This window comes from Carcharodon carcharias, chromosome 2 (genome assembly GCF_017639515.1).
Source record: "Carcharodon carcharias isolate sCarCar2 chromosome 2, sCarCar2.pri, whole genome shotgun sequence".
Classification (NCBI taxonomy): domain Eukaryota; kingdom Metazoa; phylum Chordata; class Chondrichthyes; order Lamniformes; family Lamnidae; genus Carcharodon; species Carcharodon carcharias.
The window spans coordinates 200,926,937-200,951,777 of NC_054468.1; the positions used below are offsets into that span (position 1 = coordinate 200,926,937).

Below are 24,841 nucleotides of genomic sequence, written 5' to 3' on the forward strand. Positions count from 1 at the left end.
TTTATCAGTTCTTCTATTCAGAGTTTTAATGAAGCTATTAATGTGTTTATTTAAAATAGGTTATTGCCTCCAATAAAGTAGCAAATATAAAAATTAATGCTAAATACATTTTTCATCGTTGTCTTCTTTGTCCCACTGTCTTAATGTTACATATTATGATACTAAACAGAAAACCAAACAAATACACTGATCAGTTTATTTTTGTATAAGTTCACAACTAACAATAAGTTTAAAAAATCCTTATCATACCCAATTTTAGTAGAACTCAGCATTTATTATTTTGATGTAATCCATGCCCTTATGAGTAAATGGGAATGCCATGATTAACACAACCTACCCTGAGATCAACAATCTATGGTCAAGACTATATGTAAAGCAAGAACTTGTATTCATAATAGCACCTTTCATGACCTCAGGATGGTACAAAGCACTTTGCAACTAATGAATTAAGTTTGAAGTGTAGCCACTGTTGGAACACAACAGTCAATTTGTGCACAGCCAGCTCCCACAAACAGCAGTCAATAGATGATCCACTAATCTGTTTTAGACATTAGTTGAGGGATAAATAATGGCCCACATTACCTGGGAGGGATCCAAAAGACAGCACCTGTCAGTGCAGCAGTTTCTCAGTATCAGCCTAGATTGTGCGCTCAAGTGTCTGGAGTGGGGTCTGAGCCAGGCAAGAGTGCCACCACTGAGCCAAGGCACCACATGTAAAAATAAAACATTTGTAAAGGATATTGACAACTGGTGCTTTGCGATGAGTTCATATTTCAGAATAACACTATACAATATGGCCTTAACTACCAGCATTATGTAAAATGTCTTTTGAAATTAGGAATATGCATTTCAAAGTTCTGTCAGGTATTACGAACTAAATTTTCTGTATTTGTTTTCATTATCCTATTTGTTTGTTAATTGATGAACATTTTATATTGTTGTTAAGCTATTTTTTTAAAGGATCTGCAGTCTTTCTACTGCAGATATTTGATTATGTATGTCAGTATGTGTTGCTGTACCACATCATATATATCATAGTCCAGTCACTATAAAACGTAAAAAGCTTTAGTTATTTTTTAAAAATGCAGTATTTGTATATTTCTGGAAATGTGCTGTGCCTTTTTAATGTGTGCAATATAAAAGAATTAAAAATTTGGGGTGGTGTGATAAATGAACATTTCTGAAAATATTTATCACAGGACTCTGTTAATTCTTTTGCTCATTGTTTAACTGTAAGCAATGTTAAAGTATGTGTGCCCAGTGTATAAATCTGCCAAAATATATGTTGCATCGATTAACAGTAAGTTTTTTTCATGATTAATACAATTAGCATAGTATTGTTTATGTCCGTCTCAGTTATATGGGTCATTATAATTCACTTATTAATTGTACTTTTTTAATTCATGATGAGTGAAGTCCTGACTAGAGCTATACCTTGAGTGCCCTACCATCCATTCTTAATTAGCACATTCGTTTAGATAATATCACCAACTTTAACTTTAACACCTATGTGTTCTATTGTACTATTGTCGTTGACATCTTTTGATGATCTGCTTCTATCACTGCTTGTTTGTCCCTACGACCACAACACCCCCCTCCACCTCTCTGTCTCTCTATCTCTCCGCCCCCCACACACACACCTTAAACCAGCTTATATTTCAACTCTTTCTTGGACTCGAACTCAAGTTCTGTCGAAGGGTCATGAGGACTCGAAACGTCAACTCTTTTCTTCTCCGCCGATGCTGCCAGACCTGCTGAGTTTTTCCAGGTAATTCTGTTTTTGTTTTGGATTTCCAGCATCCACAGTTTTTTTGTTTTTATTACATTTATAGTACCTTTATCATGGTACAATGTCCTAAGCTGCTCCACAGGAACAGTACCAAACAAAATTTGACACCAAGCCACAAAAGGAAACAATAGGACAGATGCTTGGTCAAAAAGATAAAGGAACATCTTAAAGGAGGAGAGGGGTGGAAAGATTGAGGGAAGGCATTCCAAGCCTAGGCAGTAGTGGATGTTGGACAAGCAGTGTGAAAAATCAGAGATATTGGTGGGGGGACAAGAGAGCTATTGGTGAGATTGAGCTGGGTGAGGAAGCCTTGATAGCACACTGTCCTGCCTTTATCCTGCCTGCTATCCAGTTTTTAAAATATCACTCTAATTCCATGTCTTAGATATGAGTAGGCAGGTCTCACCTACTGATGCCATCTAATGAGGAGGTATTGGGAAGGAACCTTGGATGACTCATTCAGACACTTGGCTCTTCCACCTTGTAGGGACATGCCCTTCTGCTAATATTAGTTCTAATATCAGGGAACAGAGGACAAGAAACTAAATGTTCAGAGCCTATCCTACCAAACTATGCACAAGACACTGGGCTACAAAATGCTCAGTTACCATACCATTCTCAGTAATAGAATGAATAAGTGGGGTGAAATATTGGAGACAATACAAACAAAATGTTGATTTCCACATCTGAATCAGAGTTTGTTCAGTGCCGACGTTTGTGCTGTTGGGATAGTAAAAGTCCACGAGGTATTACGTAACATAATTCAAAACTGATGCAACTACCTAAACTTCAAACATATTCCTAATTTTATCAAACATGTCTTTACGTATGATTGTCAAAGCAAGCATTTCAGTGTAAACCCAATTTTGTTAAAAACTTACTGGGGGTGAATTTCCTCAGGGGTTCCCTGCTTATTCCATAATAATTCAATAAAGGAGTCATGGAAACCTCTGATAAACAGCATTCACATCATTTTTCTGGGATTACTCTGACTCTTCAACTGAAGTTATGAGGTTCAAGCTTAAAAACCTCCACTATATTCACAAGTAGAAATGCAACAACTAATTTATGTAATTAGCTGCAGAATGGTGTTTTAATGTGTGTTATCAAACTGTCCTTTTTACATTACAGTAAATGTAAACCTTGCCAGGTTGCCTTTTTAAACGTTCTTATTTCTCCACCCCTCTTATTTAAAAAATATATATGCTCGTATTTCATGCTCTTATCAAGCTATTACCAAAATAGTATGTTTCTGCCTGACCTCCTTTCGTCAGAGATCTGAGTTATGAAGAAAGGTTAGAAAGCCTTGCAATTTTCAGCCTTAAAAGCCGACTTCATAGAGAAATTTAATATTTTAAATGGTACAGAAGAGGTATATTTAAAACACTATATCAAATTAAACAGTGACAGTAGGAAATTGGTCACCGTTTCCAACTGTCAAAAAGCAAATTTAGGATTGATATCAGAAGGTTCTTTCTCCATACAAAGAAAACAACTTGTGGAATGGAATTTGTGGTGCATTTGCTGGTATATGCACCAGAAGGCTCTGAAATGAATAGCTGTGTGAGGCGGGGCCATGGCCTGCAACTGGAGTGAAGGGATGTGCTCTGGAGGATGGTGTTCACTCCATTTCATTTCAGAATCAGTTTGAGATTTAATACCTCAATTAGCATTAGGCAGGTTCATCACCCTTCCTAAACCAAAACCGCTTTACATTGGCACTGGCACTAAACTTGTGCTAAATGTACTACAGAAGCATCCAGAGAGGCTCGAGTGAGGCGCAATCTCCAATTAGATCACTGCTCTTAAAGTGCAGACACTGGTGGTGGTGGGGGGTTCCAGGGGTATGAGGGGTGTTTCCGGAGGGATGGGGTTGGTGGTGGGGGTGGGCTGGGAGGGTGGGGGTGGGGGACTCGATCGGAGGTCCGAGTGGTTGGGGGTGGGGGGCTCAGAGGTCCTAGGAGAGTGGGGGTGTCAGATGTCAGGAGGGTGGGGAGGGGGTCAGATTTCAGGGAGTGGGGGTGTCAGAGGTTGTGGGGTGGGGGAGGACAGAGGGGTAGGGGATCTGTGGGATGGGGAGGTCAGGGTTTGGGGGATCGGGTTTGGGGGGGTGGTGAGTCAGAGGTCGAGCTGGGGGGGTCAGATTGGAGGTCCAAGGGGGGAGGTGCAGATGTTGGGGGTGAGGTGGGTGGGTTTGGAGGTTCATGGGGGTTGGGGACGGGGGTGTGGGGGATGTTCCATTGGGGGGGCTGGCCAGGGGTGTGGGGGAAGTCCCATGGCATCGGTCTGGGTTTTTGCAATAGTTACCCAGCAGTTAAAAGAGGTTTTAATTCTTCTAACTTTTTCTGAGTGACTATTGGTGTAATCCTGGCAGAACCATCCAAAGTTTGCAATTTAAACCACATTTTCTGATGGTTCCCAGTGCAGCACAATTGTCCAAAGAAAGTTTGCACTTCTGGGCAATTGCCGTGCAAACCCTTACCTGGGAACCTCCAAATGGATTCTGCAGTGCATCTTTGGGGTACCCCCTCCAAATCCGATGCTGGGGAGCTTGGAGGTTGTCACCCAAAGGCCAAGTGTACCCTCTCTGTTACTGTGCTCTGAAGTTAAAACCCTTCTGCACTGTGCATTTTAACTGCAGTGTGGCTTACCAGATTTTCTGTCATTACTATACATTTATGACTAGACAAACAAAGCCTGCTAATTCAATCCACAAGTTCATTTGCAACGAAGAAAAATTGATGACAGTTTGCAAACAAAAAGTGACAATTACTATCCTCCATGATAATTTGTAATTTTCACACTAGTAATACAATTAAACAGCAGCTGGATCAGTCTATCATTCCACAGAAAATAAATGGCTTCACATCATGACTGAAGGTATTTTTATTTGTAAACGGTGATAATATTTCTGAACAGTGTTTGCACGGCATCTGCTCACAATGAATCATTGCTCAAGCTATGGACATAACAATGGAGAAAAGAGTCAGCCCAGATCACATAATCAAGAAAACTGGAACATCTTTTGGTTGCAGTAAAAAGGAAAACAAAAGTTGAAATTTTATCCTTAATTAAATGTCTTTTTTATTATAACACAAGTACTTATGAGGCCCAATATAACAAATCCAAAATCAATGAATTCTTACCTCACACAGCATTATCAATTTAACCAGTGGTGAAAAATGTATTATCATATGAACATGTATTATTTTGGGACAAGAAAAGACCATTTAATTTCTGACACAAGAAATAGTACAAGCTTAACAGTGAATAATTGGTTAATACATGACTTCGAACCTATTTATCTGTGAATGTTTCATCTTGGGATCATTGGTTTGAAAGTAATACTTTGTTTTCAGAAAGCGGGTGTTTCTGTTAAGGCTGTGTTTTTATTGTCCATCTCTTGTTAGCATGGAAAGATGGTGATGGCCTTCTACTTGAACTTCAGCAGCCCTAGTGATGATGGTGTTCTCACAGTGGTGTTAGGTAAGGAACTCCAGGACTTTGACCCATCAATGGCAATGGGAATAGCAATATATGTACAAGCCAATGTGAACTAGAAGGCAACTTAGAGGTGATGCTGTTTCTACAAAATAGCTCCTCTTGCCCTTCCTAGTCAGGAAGATTGTAGTGAGAGGAGGTGCTGTTGGAGCAACCTTGGTGAGTTATTGCAGTGCATCCTATATGTTGTAAATACTGCAGTGATGAAGGGGATGAATATTGATCCTGATGGCAGGTGTGCCAAACAAATGAACTGTTCTGACCTCGATGAGTTTAAGTATTATTGCATGTACTCCCATGTGGACGTGGTAAATATTCCATCACACTCCTGACATGGGTTGTATTTGGTGGAGAGGCTTGGAAGTGTCAGGTGAGCCATTTATTTGCACCATGCTTCTGTCTTGTTCTTGTAGCCATATTGTTGATGTGGCTGGCCCAGTTAAGCTTTTGTTCAATGTTAATGCTAGAGTTTTCGGTAATGGTCAAGCTGTTGAACTGCAACAGGTGACTGAGCTATCTCTTGTTGGAGATGGTCAATAGCTGGCACTTAGGTGGCTTGAATGCAACTTGTTAGCTTGAGCTTGGCTGTTATCCAAACCCTGCTGTAGCCTGGCATTAGTTGCTTCATTATTGGAGCTGTCATGAGTAGAGATGAACAGCTCCACTCCTGACATTAAGATCCACCCCAATATTAAAATGGTAGTATGGGGAGGTCAGGGGTGGGGGGGGGGGCGGGGGGGGGGGGGGTGGGGGGAGAGGTGGTTGGGTGGTCAAGGAGTGTGTGGGAGTTGTTGTAGGATGTAGGATGCGGGTAAGGTCACTGATGAAGCAACTAAAGGTGGTTGCAGACACTTCCCTGTGGTGACAGCTTGATCTGCAATGAATAACATCCAACAACAACAAACATCCTCCTTTGTAACAGGTATGACTCAAGCCACTGAAGAGTTTTCATTTTCATCCATTAATCTCTGTTTATTTGGGTAATCGGCATTATTGCTTGAATGCTACCTTATGTTAAAGGCAGCTACCCTCACCTCTCCTCAGCTTTTACACTTCATGTCTGGATTAAGACTATGATTAGGTTTGGAAATGAATGGTTCTGCCAGAACCTGACCTGAACATCAGTGAACAGATAACTGGTTAATAGTGTTTGCACAATGGCACTATTGATGACTCTTTCTATTAATTTATAAAGGATTGTGTGGAGGCTATTAAGGTGATAATTAACAAAGTTAGTTTGTCTTGTTTATGTATGGCAAGGGCATACATGGGCAAAGTTTGCCAGTGCTGGATTGGAACAGCTTGGCTAAGTGAGCAGCTAACTCTGATTCATAGGTCTTCAGCACTACAATCATGAAGGTGTCTGCTGCTTCTTAGTGACACATGGAGTCAACTAAGTTAGCTAGATACTGACCTATGTGATGGTGGGGACCTTATGAGGAGGCCAAGTAGGATCATCAGCTTGGCACTTTTGGCTGACTTGCATCAATTTCAGCCTTGTCTCTTGTTGGGTTTTTCAATGATTAAAGATGAGGACATTCATAGACTTTCCTCCTCCTGTTAGTTACTTGATTATCCACCAACATTCTCAATTGGATGTGACAGAACTTTCTCCTGTCCATTGACAGCAGTATTACTTGGCTTTGTGTGTAGCTTGGCGCTGTTGGTGCTTTGCACGAAGGTAGCAGCTTCATGAGGTAAATATCTCATTCTAAGGTTTGCTTGCTGCTGCTCCTAATATGCACTTCCACAATCTACAATAGACCAAGGTTAGTCTTATGGTTTGATTGTGATAAAGGAGTTAGGGATATGCTGAGGCAAGTGGTTACATACTGTAGTTGGACACAATTCTGCTGCTGGCACATTCTGCACTCAGTAAACTTGAACTCATCTAAAACTGCTGCCCTTGTCCTTACATGTGCCAAGTCCAATTCACCCATCCACCCTTGTGGTCACTGGCTTATGTTGGCTCCTGGTCAAACAACACTTGAAAAAAAAGTTCTTATCCTTGCTTTCAAGTTCTTCCATGGCCTTACTCCTCCCTATCTCTGTGATCTCATGCAGCCCCATGATCTTCTGAGATATCTATGCTTATCTAATTCTGGCCCCTTATTCTTCAGCGTTCCCAATTTAATTACCTACGATTGGCAACCTTGCCCTGTGCTGCCTAGGCCATTAAGGCAGCTGGAATTCTCTACTGAAACCTTTATGCCTCACTACTTCTCTTTCCTCCTTTAAGATGCTCCTTAAAACCTACCTCTTTCACCAAATGTTTTATTACCATATGTGGTTTGGTGTCAAATGTTGCTTTTTAATGCTGCTGTGAAGTGTTCTGAGGAATTTTACTGCATTAAAGGCACTGTATAAGTACAGGCAATATATAAATACATCTTAGTTGATAAATATGATTAAGTCAGACCATTGCTTGAGTAAATAAATCTCCCAACCAGCCTCCAGACGTCAGAAGAGGACTTTGCAGGATCAAGTGTGCTGTAATTGCTTTAAATCCACAACAGTCTTACATCCATCTGAATTTTTAGTGTCAACTTTCATTCCATTCGCCCATATATGTGGGCATATTGAAATTAAATCCAAATGACAGAAATAGACCATCTGATTTAGTTTGGGTCATGTTAACTAGTTACGTTGGACACAAAGAATGCCTTTTGTTCCCTGACAGTTTCATTGCTATGGGTCCTGTGTTGCGGAATCGACTGAATAGGTTTACATGCCAAACTCCCCAGAAAAACGTTCAAAATTTCCAGCGCCACGGAGACTGCTGACCATACATTACAACAAGCCTTCTAGGTCTTCTGAACAGTCTCCATCTCATTCCAGTTGAGCATCAACATGGAGATTGCCAAACTTATGCAAATAGCTGAGCTCAAAGAAATTGGCCAGAGGGGTGTTTCTGTTGTGGGCAGAAATCTCACTATTCCCAATTCTGCCAAGGCAGAACATCTATGCTTATGTCTGCAGTGAATACCTCTTCCTGATAAAAACAGGATCAGTAATAAAGTACAAGGGGGCTGCTTAGCGCAATTGGCTAAATAACTAGTGTGTAATTCAATGTAATGCCAACAATGCAGGTTTAATTCCTGTTTCAACCGAGGTAGACTTAGGACCTGCCTCCTTAAACTGCCCTGGAAAGTGGGAGGCAATGACAAACCACCACAAACAAATAAAATGCCAAGGAAAAATGACTCAGAATGAGGCATCAGCAGTTAGCTAAAGACCTGCATTCAGGCAGAGCAAACATGAATGAATGAAGCACAAGCTGGGTGTAGCATGAACTGTGTTAGGATGAATCCAGCTAAAAGAGCCAGCAAATAGGCAGACTGCCATCTTGTGGCAATTTTGAAAATTATTTTCTACAACAATTTTGGGAATCCTGGAGAAAAAAACATTGCTAAGGAGTTTCCCTGTTGCGCAGTTAGGTGATCTCAGCCAGAGTAGTGATGGGTGTTTTTTTGATTCATGCAGAATGTTGGCATCACTTGCAAAGTCAGCATTTATTGCCCCTCCCTAACAACTGAGTGGCTTGCTGGACTACTTTAAAGGCAGTTAAGAGTCAACTGCTTTGTAGTAGGTTTGCAGTTTATGGTCACCAATACAAATGCAAGCTTTTTAATTAGATTTTTATTTAATTAACTATATTTAATTTCTCATCTGTCATGACGAGTTTCGAACTCATGAACCCGGCTTGTTAAACGAGGCCTATTCGGATTTCCTCATTCTAGTAACATAACCATATTACCATATCCTTTAGGGTATGCAAACAATGGTCTTTTACCCTATACAGAAAGGGGAGAAAAGTGTGCCCTACAATCACTATCCAGTAATTTCCTGTTGTAAAGAGTACACTACATATGCAGATGTTGGTGAATGACAGGATCTAACTGAGCAATAATGCTCTTCACAGGTGAATAGCCTGACAACACACTCATAAACAGTGAACAATTGGATGTGATACTACAAAACAATTCTATGGAAGCATACTTGTGACTTTAGGAGAGGGAGCAGAAATAGGGTTTTAATGCTTGCTAACAGCAAACTGTAATGAAGAAATAAATCACTTAACAGAGACATTGTTTAAAATGTTAATCGCATAATCTTAAAAATTAAAATAGCAAACTGACAATTATTTTCAACAACTATTTTTGTTTTGCTACTTAGCCAGTCTGTCCCAAAACACAAATGCACAATTCATTGGATGATCAACATAAGGATTACAAACTTTCAGCATTTCACTTGGTAAAATTGCAACAATTTCATAATTTCCAATGAAATATTACTGTAATTATTGATCTAATGAAGTGAGAACAGTGCCCATGCAACATTCAATATTTGGATTAATTTTACCTTCAAACTGAGAAACACTGGTGAATAGCAACACTGCAGGGCAGCACCAAAATTGTAAAGAGTTGCAATCTATTGGGTTGTAGTAACTAATTGATACCAAGTTGAGGTTTTAAAAGCCGAAATTTCATGTTGGCAGGTCAAGTGAGGTAAGGAACTCCATACAGAAGGTATTGGGAAAGAATGAGTTAAAATGGAGATTAACCAATGAAACAAGATTGCAGCTTTATTTACACAAGGATTCTTAAAAGCACGTGGCCCTATTTATGGGTAGTTCCCTTGAGGAGTTGCTACTTGCAGTTAGGAACCGGTTTCCCTGGCTGGCATTCAAAGTATCGGTCACAAAAAAGTCATTTAAAAGTGCTAGCTAGAGATGGCTAACGGAGTGATTGTTTTCAGCAACACAAAAGAAAACTGGACCATAACTATGGAAGTAGATGAGATTTGAGGGACGATGCCTCACTAATTGCTCCCCGGGAGATTCCTCGAAAGTCGTGACCCAAAATATGCATACCACAAAAAAAAATCCTCAAAACCCAAGACTCATGTTACTCATCCCATCAAGCTGTCAGGCAGCCTTATTGTTTTCGAAATGCATAGCCTGCATGACTGAACAGAGCATTCATAAATATAGGATGCAAGTTACATTTGATATACTTGTTGGGCTGAAATCCTACCAGTGCTTCGCAGTTACTCTTGCTGTGCAATGCATGTTCAGTTACTGGCAAATGAGGATGCACTTTAGAAAGTACAGTAATGCAATGATTTTGAGTTGGAAATGAAAATGCTATTCCTGTAATATAGTTCAATAAATCTTGGGCAGAAATGGCTGATATTGTAGATGATTCCAAAGCTACCCTGAAAGGAGGTACAGGCCTAACAGCTGAAAGATAAAAGAATCTTGCCACTGGTAGTGCTATCCTTACAAATGGAGGTCAGTTCCAGATGTTCAGCAAATGGCTTCGCTCTACAACTACCTTAATGCTGATCCAAAGCCTGTGGAGGTTGCTGACAGATACATTCTCTAGATTTGTGCAGCTACACATGGTAGAATACAGACAGTTTGGTTCTGGTGCCAGCTGATCTCCTAACATATTTTCTTTGAATTCTTCAAGCATAAAATATGTGGTCAACACTTAGAATGACTCCCATGTTTGTCAAGTATCAAGTTTTTGAAAAAATGGCTATGCACCTTAAAGGGCCCAAGTTGCCACAATAACATTGCTACTGTTTAACACCTATTTTCAATAAACCGATTTAACATTGGACAGGGTTTCTATCTGAAACAGAGAGCACTAAGTTTTGGATTGCAAAGCCTTTAATATGAATTACTCATCCTCTATTAAGCCCTTGTATAGTCTGCGTAACTACAAATTTGAAAACAAGATGATCCACGTTATCAATCTCTGTCCCTACCTGCCCATTTTTTAGCAGAACACTTCCCACCAATTGGAAATCTTACTTTTTGATCTTTGAACAATTGAAACAAACAAACCTCCCTGGCTCACTGGAGGCCACGAAGGAGGAAATCTACAAGAGGTCTTAAAGTACTGAGCATGATCTGAAAGAAAATGGTGATTTTTGAGCAGTATCAGCAGAGAACTACTTAGAGTTTTATCGTGAATAAAGCAATGCACTGTCAGAGGCAGAAAGGGCAGAAACTTGGGCAATCCGAGTTCACAAAAACAAAGAATTAATAGAATGAGAAAAAAAAAGGGGGGAAAAATATAGGAATGAGCATAATTTTGTCAAAAGCCATATGATAGCAACTTACAAAGAAGTGGATAATGCAAGACATTATTGACAAAGGTTTTATGGGTGTTCAAAACAATGGCAGATGCTTAACTAAAGTATTTCTGAGCAGGGATGAAGAGGTACAGAACACAGAACATGACCATCAGAGCAGCAACTAAGGTTTTAAACCACCCTGGTGATCTTGGATCATGCCAGGATTTAAGATAATCTAAATGAACAGCTGTTCATAGAAGAGGGCGTCTTCAAATGAAAGAATAACATTAATCGCAATCAGAACATTTGGAGTAACAATCTTCCATTGAATTAGTAGATCCAACAGTTACTTTTTTCCACCAAACAATACGAAAAGTTGAAAAGATTACAAAATCACTCGAATTCAGTAATTAACTCAAAATATTAATTTCAGTAATGAAAAAAGCACAAATTACAAAAGCCATGAATATTCTCACTTCCCAATACAGAAGAGTGAAGCCAAGAAAACAAATCAACAGGAGACAGTTCTGTTAAGATGTTCCCGAAATTTAGTTTGTCACTTCTATTATATTGTATCTAGTTTTACAATAAGAGCTGTCCACCTTTTGTGTCTTTATAAATCTCCAATTCTCTTCTGTAGAACCTCTATTTTCAGAGTGTATGCTGCCACAAACATTTTCATTTGCTGCATATAGGCAGTGGAAAAAAAACTCATGTGCCATCATGCACTCCAGTCTTCATTGCTAATCAGATCTGGCCAGTTTCCAGCTCAGCTGATTTGTCTCTCCATAACTTCACCTTTGACATGTTGTCACCTCTCAAGCCATACATACTGACATCATTGTATTTTAAAAACATTAAAATATACATATTAATAAATGTCAAGCAAATAAATTTATTTCAGAAGCTGTGTCTCCATGACAGTTTTCCGCTTTAGAAATATGCAGGTACATTATCTCATACAGGTTTTGTGAGATGTGGTTATTAACATGCTCATGCACATGTTGGTCAGATGCTTCAAAGACACCCAATAAACCCATAAGCATATCTTTGAAATGAAGTTATACAGATGTCTGCTTGTAGTTTTTAGTATCCAGGATTTTTTTGCCACACATTGCACAGATACCTGTAACAAAAAAAATGTTTAAGGTTCAAATATTTTATAATTCAGTTTACCAAGATAAACAAAATGATCAAAAGGTTAAATACTGTAGATATTGGAAATGGTGAATACACTCAGTAGATCAGGCAGCATCTGTGGGGAGAACAGACAAGGCGACATTTTGGGATGGAACTTTGATGAGTACTGGAAGGTCGTGCAGATTAACAGTTTTTAAATGAACAGAATAGGGGTAGAGGATGGAAACAATCACACACATACCAAAAAGAATAGGAACATAGGAACAGGATTGGGCCATTTAACCCTTTAATCCAACTACACCGCTCAATTAGATCATGGCTGATCTGTACCTTTGCTCCATTACCCTTAATGTCCTTATCCAACAAAAATATAGCTATCTCAGTTTTGAATTTTTCAAATAAGCTACTACCAACATCTTTTTGAGCCTTCCAAAATCCTTCGGGTGAAGAACTGCTTCCTAACATTTCCTCTGATCAGCCTATGTCTCCTATTCAGGACTCCCTCAAAGGGAAATACATGAAGGGTTTCTACCCTATCAAATCCTACTTTTGATGGGGATGATTTTTGCCAGGCGCTTAAGCATCAAGTAACATTCAAGCTACACATCAGCCAAAGTCTGAAAGTTTTCAGTTCCTACTGCAAGCAGGCATGGACTGCTCTATTATCTGAAGAGTCATGAATGGAACTGAACACTGTTCCATCATCAAAACACATCCCTATTTCTAATCTTATGATGGGAGGTCATTGATGAAGCTGCTGAAGATGATTGGGCCGAGGACAGAGCCCCGAGGAACTCCAATGGCAAATGTCCTGGGACCGAGATGACTGGCTTCCCACAATCACAACCTTTCAACACCTACAACCGCCTTCCTTTGTGCTAGGTGTAACCCTGCTCCTCCACAGTTCTGAGTTTCTTACCATTTAGAAAACACCGTTGATCAACCTTTCCTAATCCAAAGTGGATGACCTCATACTTCCCCAATGTTTTGTTCATTTGCTTAATCTAGCAATGTCCCTTTGCAACTTTCTGATCCTACTAACTGTGCCTAACTAATTTAGTGGGTGAGTGATTTGTGAAGGAGATGGTTAAACAGCATAAATGATATTAGCAGGAGACAATAAACAAAATGAAAGAGATTATGAGGTAAAAGGCATATATGAGTCAGTCTGTGTAAATAGCTAAAGGGATAGGCAGATAGAAAGGAAAGCAAGAAAAACTAGTAAACCTCCCCATCCCTCAATTCACCTTCTATTGTCTCATACTGATTTAATTTCTACCATTTATGCATCTCCTGTTCTTCATTCAAGTTTTTTATAAGCTATATTATTTTGAGTCTGCTCCTTCCCTTTGTTCCTTTTGGAATGTTGCTCATTAGCACTATCTTCAGTTCTGATCAAGGATTTATATGTGACATATCAACTTCTCCATTCTCTGCTCACATGGTGCACCTCCTGAGTGTTTCCAGCATTTTCTGTTTTCGTTTTAATAAAATTGATGGGCAGAAATGCTGCACTAAACCTCTCCACAGAAATTTGGAATTATGGACGGCTCAAGTGTAGACAATATTTCAAATTCTGAAGTAGGGCCTGACCAAAAACAATGGCCACCCTCCACCCCCACCTGTTGCCTCCAATGAAGCCAAATGACCAACTGGGTGTTCAGCTTTTTCTGTTTGAATTTCATATCTGCAACATTTGTACTTTTTTTGATTTTTTTTAAAACAGTAATTAGGTCTAGGTGAAAAAAACATATGTATATAATTTTTGAAATCTTCCTTTTTAAAGTAGGAAAAATACGGTAAAATTTGTGTTATTTGGCATGTTCCAGAAAGGGAGATGCTGGTTAACTAAGCACTTTCATCTAATCAGAAGTCCCATGATATTGTCCAATCAGCAAGTGGCTGGGTGATCTCTGCGGATATTGAGGTCTCACGAATCATGTGAACGGCACTGAGGGAACATTATGCTGCAGAACAATAGGCGGCTGAGACTGGAGCGAGGACAGGGTGCCAATAACAACTATCCATGGATCTCACAATTATGAGCAGTTTGACAGAGTATAACTGGTGGGGAGCAGCGAACATAACCACTCAGCAATAAGCATTAGTGCCAGCTTCTGAGGGATGAGAGACATCTCCTGTCAAAAAACAGACCCGACGCAGCAATCTCGGTTACCAGAGCATACAAGTTGGCAGAGTGCCAGATAACAGAAGAGCGGGCAAGACAAAAATTAAAACAACTACTGCATATGTTGTTATATATATTATGCATATGCATAATAAGAGAGAAATGTAGTTGTAATCGGGGATAGTATAGTTAGGGGAATAGATACTGTTCTCTGTAGCCAGGATCGAGTCCCGAAGGCTGTGTTGCCTACCTGGTGCCAGGGTTAAGGATATCTCATCTGAGCTGCAGAGGAATTTGGAGTGGGAGGGGAAAGATCCAGTTGTCGTGGTCCATGTAGGTACTAACAATATAGGTAGAACGAGGAAAGAGGTTCTGCTGAGCAAATACGAGCAGCTAGGGGCTAAATTAAAAAGCAGAACTTAAAAGGTAATAATTTCCGGATTACTACCTGAGCCACGAGCTAACTGGCACAGGTTCAATAAGATTAAAGAGGTAAATGCATGGCTCAAAGATTGGTGTGGGAGAAATGGGTTCAAATTCATTGGATATTGGCACCAGTACTAGGGAAAGAGGGAGATATTCCATTCAGACGGGCTCCACTTGAATCAGGCTGGGACCAGTTTCCTGGTGAATCGCATAACTAGGGTTGTACATAGGGCTTTAAATTAATTAGTGGGGGGGGTTCAGTTGCATGGAAATATAAAAAATCAAATTTTAAGGAGAGGGTAAGAGTGCAGGTTAGTGACGAGGCTGATTGTTACCAAAAAGTGAAAAGAAGGGACAGAGTGTGTGAACGCCATATTGCACCAAAGAGTCATACAAGAGTAGGGAAAATTGATAAACTTAAAGGCTTTGTATCTAAATGCACGTAGCTTTTGGAATAAAACTAATGTGTTAACAGCGCAAACAGAGAAAATTGGTATGATTTGGAGGCGATTACTCAGACGTGGTTGCAGGGAGAAGAGGTTTGGGAGTTGAATATCAAGGGTACTCAGTGTTTCAGAAGGATAGGCAGGAAGGAAAAGGAGGTGGTGTAGCATTGTTAGTAAAGGAAGAGATCAGTACTATAGTGAGGAATGACATAGGCACTGGAGAGAAACACGTAGAGTCAGTCTGGGTAGAGAAGGAGGAACTTAGAACAACTACCATCACTAGAGAAAAATTTCTGAGCAAACTATTGGGATTAAAAGGGTGACAAGTCTCCAGGACCTGATGGCCTACATCCCAGGGTCTTAAAGGAAGTTGCAGCAGAGATAGTGGATGCATTGGCTATAATATTCCAAAATTCCCTGGATTCTGGAAAGATTCCAGTGGATTGGAAAAAAATGCTAATATAACACCCTTATCCAAAAAAAATGGGGGGGAGGCAGGAAGTAGGAAACTATAGACCAGTTAGTTTAACGTCTGTCATTAGGAAATTATTAGAATCCATTATTAAGAGAGTAGTAAAGGGGCATTTGGAAAGTCAAAATGCAATCCATCAGAGTCAGCATGGTTTTATGAAGAGTAAGTCGTGTTTGACTAATTTGCTAGAGCTCTTTGAAGATGTGACAAGCAAAATGGGATAATGGGGATCCTGTAGATGTAGTATATCTGGACTTCCAGAAGGCCTTTGATAAGGTGCCGCACAAAAGATTAATACACAAGATAAGATCACATGGAGTTAGGGTAATGTATTAGCTTGGATAGAGGATTGGCTAACCAACGGAAAACAGAGAGTCAGGATAAATGGGTCTTTTTCTGGGTGGCAAGCTGTAACTAGTGGGGTGCCACAGGGTTCGGTCCTTGGGCCCCAACTATTTACAATCTATATTAATGACTTGGATTCAGGGATAGAAGGTACAATAGCTAAATTTGCAGATGACACCAAAATAGGTGGGAAAGTAAATTGCAATGAAAAAATAAGAAATTTACAAATGGATATGGACAGGTTAGGTGAATGGGCCAAAATGTTGCAGATGGAGTTTAACGTGGATAAGCGATGGGTTATTCATTTTGGTCGGAAGAATAAAAAGATGACTTATTATTTAAATGGAGAGAAACTTCAGAATGCTTCAGTGCAGAGGGATCTGGGTGTCCTCATGCATGAATCGCTGAAAGATAGTAAAGCAGGTAATAAGGAAGGCAAATGGAATTTTGGCATTTATTTCTAAAGGAATATAGTATAAAAATAGGGAAGTGTTGCTGCAACTGTACAAGGCATTGGTGAGACCACACCTGGAGTACTGTGCACAGTTTTGGTCCCCTTACTTGAGGATGTAGTTGCATTGGAGACAGATCAGAGGAGATTCAGGTGATTGGCTCCAGAGATGCGGGGCTTGTCTTATGAGGAGAGATTGAGCAGATTTTGCCTATAGTCACTAGAGTTTAAAGGGATGAGAGGAGATCTAATTGAGGTATATAGGATGCTATAGGGGATAAACAAAGTAGAGGTGGAGTGGATGTTTCCCCTTGTGGGGCATTCTAGAACAAGAGGCCATAGTTTTAGGCTAAGGGGTGGTAGATTTAAATCAGAGATGAGGAGGAATTACTTTTCTCAAAGGGAAATATGTGGAATTCACTACCTCAGAGTGCAGTGGATGCTGGGACGCTGAATAAATTTAAGGAGGAGATAGACAGATATTTAATTAGTAACGGGTTAAAAGGTTATGGGGAGAGGACGGGAAATTGGAGCTGAGGCCGAAAGGAGATCAGCCATGATCGTATTGAATGGCGGGGCAGGCTTGAGGGGCTGAATTGCCTACTCCTGCTTCTAATTCTTATGTTCGGAAGCAAAGGAATCTGATTGAATATAACTATTCTAAAATTACTGCAAATATCCTTTACAGCTACATTATGTTGAAAACTTTTGAAATGATTAAAACAAAATGACCAACACATACCTTTTTTGTATGCACATCCTTGACAATAATTAGAACCAGCTTGGTGAACTGCACTTTTACAGATACGACAAACTGAAAATCTGCTCTTTCCATAAGGATCAAACCTAAGGGGAAAAATTAATTCTTTGTTAAATTGTCATTTAACTATTTCTGAATACAACACGTTAGAAAAGGTAGATTTTAAGGACCCAAGGGCTAAGCTCAGGAATGAGAAAAAGCCTCAAAGAAAAGTGGCTTAAAAGGTTAGAAATACATCATAGAATACAGAACAGATGTATACTACTCGAAAGGAAGTAACCAAGGGAAAGTACCGCTGTTGCCAACAGCGGAAGCAAAAATGAGTTTATTGCTGTACATGAAATTTTAGTGGAACAAAACAATACAAGAAATAAAAGAAAGTGAAGAAATTAGAAGAACCAAAATCAAAAATGAGATTAGGAAAACAGGAAACATTAAGAGAAATGTCAACTTTTTTTTAGTCACTACAAACAGGTTAAAAAAAAGCAAACAATAGATGGTGCCTGTCAGAGATCCCAAAGGTTGCATGTCAAAGCACAGCAAACAGAGTAAATTAATCTTTCTTTTGTGCCTTCACAGAAGTTAAGTTTCAGGAAGCAATGCAGAAAGCACTGAAAGAAATAGAAATGTCAAATAAGTCAGTCTCTGACAGGTTAATAAGTTAAGAGAAGTCAAGGAACCAGGCTAGGATGCACTTCAAAGATATTTAAAGATTTGGCCACTGAAATCACTCTAATCTTTTCTCATTACCTTTAGGGAATTATTACAAATGAGAGTCACGTCCAAGGACTAAAATAGATAAAATAACGCCAATCTTTAAAATGGGAAGCTATCAGCTGATGAGCCTAATACCTGCCTGGTGTCCATTATTAGAAGACATCCAAAAGATGAGCTAATAAAAGAGAAAACAAAAACAGAATTACCTGGAAAAACTCAGCAGGTCTGGCAGCATCGGCGGAGAAGAAAAGAGTTGACGTTTCGAGTCCTCATGACCCTTCAACAGAACTTGAGTTCGAGTCCAACTCAAGTTCTGTTGAAGGGTCATGAGGACTCGAAACGTCAACTCTTTTCTTCTCCGCCGATGCTGCCAGACCTGCTGAGTTTTTCCAGGTAATTCTGTTTTTGTTTTGGATTTCCAGCATCCGCAGTTTTTTTGTTTTTATCTCTGAGCTAATAAAAGAGACTGGTACTGCATGGTAAAAGGGAATCAGCATTAATTTTTGGGGGAAAGTTCTTACCTAATAATTTTTCTTAAGGACTGAGGACATTACCAAGTCATTAATGAGAATTTTGGCAGATAGAATATACGTTGACTGCAATAAAGCTATTAACACTGTGCTACATCATTAATTAATGCTCAAGGTATGTTTTGGCAACTGCCAAAAGGACTGCAGAGCCTTTTCTGATTCCGTACTTTTCTATGTTTCTAAGTAAGAAATGAGCAGATATTGCCTCAAAATATATAACAGAAAAACAAAGTCATTGTCTGCAGTTCCTGTCACAAAATCCATTCTTGAACCACCAATTCTATACCTCCCCCTATCATCTCAGGCGGAATCAGACTGTGCAGAGCTTTAGTGTCCGACTTGGCCACAAGATGGGGTTCTGATTCCACATCCTCTCCATCAAGACCACTTATTCTACCTCCATATCATCCATATCCACCACTGCCTCAGCTCATCTGCTGCTGAATTCCTTGCCTATGCTTTGTGAACTGCATACTCTAGTATTCTCCTGACTGGCCTTCCACGTTAAACCCTCCATAAACCACCTTATCCAATACTCTGTTGCTCCTATTCTAACTCGTACTAAGTTCTATTCACCTGTCTAGCAACAACGTGATTTAAAAATTTTCATTGCTGTTTTCAAATTCCTCTGTGGCCTCACCCCTTTCTTTCTCTGTAACCTATTCCAGTCCCATGACTCTGACATATCTGCGCTCTTTCAACTCTGATCTCCTGTGAATCCCCAATATTAGTTGCTCCACCAACAGCAACTGTGCTTTCAGCTCCCAAGGCCCTAAGCTCTGGAATTCCTTCCCTAACCCTATCTCTCTCTACTCATTTAAGATGTTCCTTAAAACCTACCGCTTTGCCCATCTGTCAACTGTCCTATTGGGCCGTAACTTCTTCGGAGTGGCAATCAGTGTCAGATTGCCACTCGGTGCCCACTTACCTACGCCAAATTTATTCTGTGCCTGTCTTGCCCTGCCTTCCAACTCCAGCTGGGCGAGATCTAGGCAGTGCAGCTGTCTCTGAGGTCCAGCGTGGGAGTCCAGCTGAGTCAAATTGGAGAGCATGTCCCCTTATTTACGGCACTAGCTGGGCAGGGGGGGGGGGTTGTCAGGGGGAGTCCTGTGGGTGATGGGGAAATTGGTCTGGGTCTTTACAATAGTTACCCAGAAGTTAGTAATTTTAATTCTTCTAATGTTTTCTGAAGTACTATTGGTGTAACCCTGTCAGAACCATCCGAAGTTTGGGTTTTAACTTGCATTTTGGGGTGGTTCACAGTGGAGGGCAATTGCCCACAGGAAGACTGTACTTCCGGGAAATTGCCATGCAAATGTTTACCTGTGAAGTTCCAAGAGGGATTCACCAGCGCATCTTTGAGGGAATACCCACCCTCCGCCCACCCACCAATCTGATAGTGGGGAGCTGGGAAGTATGATCCAATATCTCCTTATGTAGCTTGGTGTTAAATTTTGATGGATAATGCTCCTTTGAAGCACATTGGAGCATATAACTATGTTAAAAGTGCTGTATAAATGCAGGTTGACAAATTTGGGGAATTAACCCTTTTTTAAAAAAAGGTAGCACACTGGTTTAAAAATATAGCTGGCTTATGCTTTGTGATGAATTTTGAAACAATTTACACTTGCATAGTGCCTTTAAGGAAATGTTTCAAAGTGGTTCACAGGAACTCAGATAAAAACTGACACCGAACCAAATGAGGTTAGAAGGAGGCACCCAAAGCTTGGTCAATAGGATTGAAAGGTAAGTCTTAAAGGAGATGGAGACACCAAGAAATTTGGGAAAAGAATTCCACAGGTTAGGGCCTTGATGGCAAATGGGACTGTCATTAATGGTGGGAAATGGGAGGTATGCAAGGTCAAAGTTGTAGGAAGGTAGCATTATCGGAAGTTTGTACTGGTATTGGAGATTTATAGCGTTGGAGGAGTTGCAAAGAAGATAGTTGACTTGGGGCAGAGACAGACACTGCTAGAAGTAGAAGTAGACGTTTTTTGTAATGGAGCCCATATGTTTTCATAAGATCATCATGGGGTCAAATAGGATGCCCAGGTTGCAAAGTCTGATTGAGTGGTCCGAGAAGGGCATCGGTGGCAGGGGCACAAATTTGCCACAACAGAGACAATAGCTTTTGTTTTATCAATGATTAACTTTAAAAAACTGCAGCTTGTCCAGGTCATTGAATTAGCAGGTTAGCAATGGATAACTGTCAGCATAGGACATGGTCAAGAGAGGTTCTGGTGAGATAGAAATGGGTGTCACTGGTGTACATGTGAAATTCGATGTCATATCTTTGGATAATGTAGCCAAGAGACACCATGTGGTTAAAGAGTAAGATGCAACAAGTTCAGATGATTTTATAAATCACAGAGGTAAATACAAATAATTTAGCAATGTAAATTCCTCAAGTCTCCTTTTCTTAGATAAATTATTCACCACTACAGATGCAAACTAACAAATTTAGCATTGTTGTAAGGCAACTATGCAATTACTATAGGACAATTATAAAATTGTGCGAATATGCTTCTCAAAAACATAATTCAAAACACGCATAAAAACAGATCAATCCTATTTAAACATAGTGCCAATCTATAGAACAAGGGTCCCAGATTCAATTTTTAGTCCAGGCTGTTAGCTAGGCTCAATCAAATCAACAACTGGATCACTGCTGTTAATCCACACTTCAGTCCGAATTCAAACTCCAAATAGTTACTCAGCAACTTCCACTGAAAAAAAAATTCTACACAATGAAGGTTTAGTTACTGTGTTGCTACCCACAACAGTAGGCAAAAACTCACAATGTCCAACCTTATACATTAAAAATGACCACTGAAGCAGTGTTACTGGAGTGTTGCAAGTACCTGCAGAAACGTGTGTGGCTCTTCAACATTCAGAAACAACCTAATCTTTAAAAATGTAGCTTTATGCCAACCTTGCTTTTTTTGAAGTCAACGCCTTGTTTTCGTTGATCTTGCGGCCACCGCTTTCTGTATAAAGACATTGCAAATTAAATTAAAAAGGCATGTTCTTAGTGAATATAAAAAGTATTAAAATTCATATACTGCCATGCAGCAATTGAATTTGGTTAGCACCCATTGTGTTCCTTGATCCATCTTTCCAAGTATCTGGCGTAATAACTCTTCCCAGCTTCTTTTCACCTACAGGAATATAGAAATGCATGAACAATAAATAGAACCATCAATAAAGGAGAAACATTCAGAATTTTATTTATATTCCTTGACAGGGAAATACAGGTGTGTCAAGGACATGAAAGGTGCTTTTAAATACAAACTAGCAGAGACCCACAAAACATTAGCACTCAAGTTAATATCCTTGGAGCATCAGCACTTCCTTAAATACAAAATTTCCAGCTACTCTTTCACCACTGTTTTAAAAAGAGAGGACATAGACATCAACATTTTGCAAGGAAAGTTAATGAAGGCCAGTAGTCAGACATTCAGAGGCATCAAGGGTGGGTTTTCTGTGATAGGGATGATGGCAACAGATTTGAAAGGGTGTACCTCAAGAAAGAGAAGCATTTAAGGGAGCCAGGAAAGGCAACCCGGATGGTGAACTTGTGGAATTCTCTACTACAGAAGGCTGTGGAGGCCAAGTCACTGAATACACTTAAGAAAGAAATTGACAGATTTCTGGACTCTGAAGGCATCAAGGGGTATGTGGAGAGCGCGGCGTCGAGATGGAGGAACAGCTATGATCATACTGAATGGCGGGGCAGGCTCGAAAGGCCCAATCGCCTACTCCTCCTAATTGCTATGTCAGCAGGAGCTGGGAATAGAGTTAAGAGGAGGCAAGGTGAGCTCGGAGAGAGCACGAGAGGTGAGAGGTGATGGGGGGGGCAAGGGGGGAGACAGGGAGAGAAACTGGAGAAAGGTGCGAGTTCAGGGCAAGGGCAGGGAGGGTCGGCAGCCTGGCTTGGTGGACTACAGGGAGGGATGGGGTAGAGAGACAGCGGCCATCAAATCTCTGTAACCCGGGAGGAAGCACTGGGTCCACCGGCCCACCTCCTGGCCTGTGACCGGGAGTCGGGCTCACGCTCACATTTCTCACAGACCATCCTGACCACCTCTCCAATCGCGCACATCCGACAACAAACTCGCTCATTTCCGCCCCGGAAACTGCCCCCTCATTGGCTGAAAACACAAGCGCGAATGGAAGTTGCCATCAGGGTCTTAGTGCGAGACCATACTGCCGACACTGGTGCTTTAAACAGCCTAACATATATAAATATATATAAACGGATTGCAGATAATTTATATGAAATATTATTAGTTTTACAGATTTTTGTAAGCCTGTCCCGTTGCATATTGCAAACTATCAGCTACTCCACGTCTCAGCTTTTATCAGTGTTTCGCATAGAGAAATTCTTAGCGAGATTGCCCATCAGTCAGAAAATATATATCTGGAGGCTGCCAGAACCGGTTGGTTTGGAAGGAGAACTGATATTTGAAAGACTGTTTTGGCTTCAGTGTAGGTTGCATATAGACAAGAGCTAAAGATTTTGCACTAAGCTAATGGTTTGAAAGTTACAGATGTTTTGATGTAATGTTTGTCTTCATCAGATATAAGAAATATACTGCTGAAATCCAGTTTTAAACTTTGTTTTAAGCTCTTGAAGCGATCTTCCTGTAATCAAGACTAGTTGCAGCTTTTTTGAGATGAAACAATATGTTCTTTGACATGAATGTGTTAACTGGTGTTATTGGGTGAAGGCATCAGGGAGGCAGGAATGAGCAAATGTCTGTTATTTAAAGCTAAAGTACTTATTTTTCTCCTGTATTAATTTCAATTTAAAACTATTTGTCTTTTTTCAATTTTAAATTACCCTAATACAGCAATTTAACTTCTACAAGTGCAAAATACTGAAAATGCTCTAAATCTGAAATTAAAACAGTAATCGCTTGAAATACTGAACAAGTCAGAGGCAGCATCGTGGGGGAACCTGAATGACCTGAAACGTTAACTGTTTCTCTCGCCAAAGATGCTGCCTGACCTGCAGAGTATTTCTAGCATTTTCTATTTTTATTTCAGTTATTTCACTTGTTCACTCTCATCAGCAGTTGCAGTTCTGACATGGTGCTTTAATTGCCAGTGTGACTGTTTTGCCCCCAGGTACAACTGCCCAAACACAAATGCCCCCAAAATGCACCTGCCCCCCCACACAGCTGCTCCCAGATACACCTATCCCCCCCCACCCCCAACACAACTGCCCTCAAATGCACCTGCCCCCAAAACAACTGCCCTCAGATACACCTTCCCTATGGTGACCAGACATCCTGGTTTTGCCTGGACAGTCCTGATTTTTCATTAAACATACAGCTGTCCTGACAATTTGCTCAAAATAGCTCAAATGTCCCAGTTTGCAGCTTTTCCCTCTTTACGTGAACCACATCAGAGATTTCCGTCAGCATTTCACCTTTTCACACAGTATCAGCGTCACTTCACTTCCTCTCCCCTCCTCTTTACCTCACGTTCCATTTACTGTTGGTAAACTCGAAAAAACCCTTTCAGCTGCACCCTGCGAATCGGAATGCCACCCATTCAACAGCTGCTAAGTGACTGCGCCGGGACACTCCTGCACGCACAGAAATCCTTCTCATCAACATCCGGAGCTGGCGCCAAACTCCACTCCCCCCCCAAATGAACTGGCTCTCAATGGACAGCTAACCGCTGTCCTGGTTGTTTCACCTTTCAGTGCCCTGATGAACCATTCCGTCAGAATTCCATGGAGGAGAGCAATGGGGAATCAGCAGGGGGAAATCAGAGGACAACGGGGGAGAACCAGAGGTCAGCAGGGGAGTGCATGGGAGAGCCGGAGGCCAGCGAGGAGAGCCAGAGGTCAGCAGGGGAAAGAGACAGCGGCCAACGGGGTTGGGGGGGAAGCCGGGGGGCCAGCAAGGAAGAGCCGGAGGCCAGCAGGGAGAACTGGATGCCACCCAGGGTGTGCACAGATTAATAGGAGTTACTGGGGGTAATTTATAGGTTGTCATGGGTGTAATTTACCCATATTACCTCCTATAAATTAATCCCA

The 24,841-nt window shown here is 40.6% G+C and overlaps 1 protein-coding gene across 1 annotated transcript; it reads right to left on the bottom strand.

The window, feature by feature from the left end:
* Nucleotides 1-9,303: 9,303 nt before the first annotated feature.
* cript (cysteine-rich PDZ-binding protein) lies at nt 9,304-22,929 on the bottom strand. The gene is made up of 5 exons (XM_041177773.1): nt 22,852-22,929; nt 21,885-21,950; nt 21,725-21,779; nt 17,528-17,631; nt 9,304-12,503 (listed from the first exon to the last, which is right to left on the bottom strand). Exons 1-5 carry the CDS (start codon nt 22,892-22,894, stop codon nt 12,439-12,441), a joined length of 333 nt encoding a protein of 110 aa, XP_041033707.1. The 5' UTR covers nt 22,895-22,929; the 3' UTR covers nt 9,304-12,438.
* Nucleotides 22,930-24,841: the final 1,912 nt, after the last annotated feature.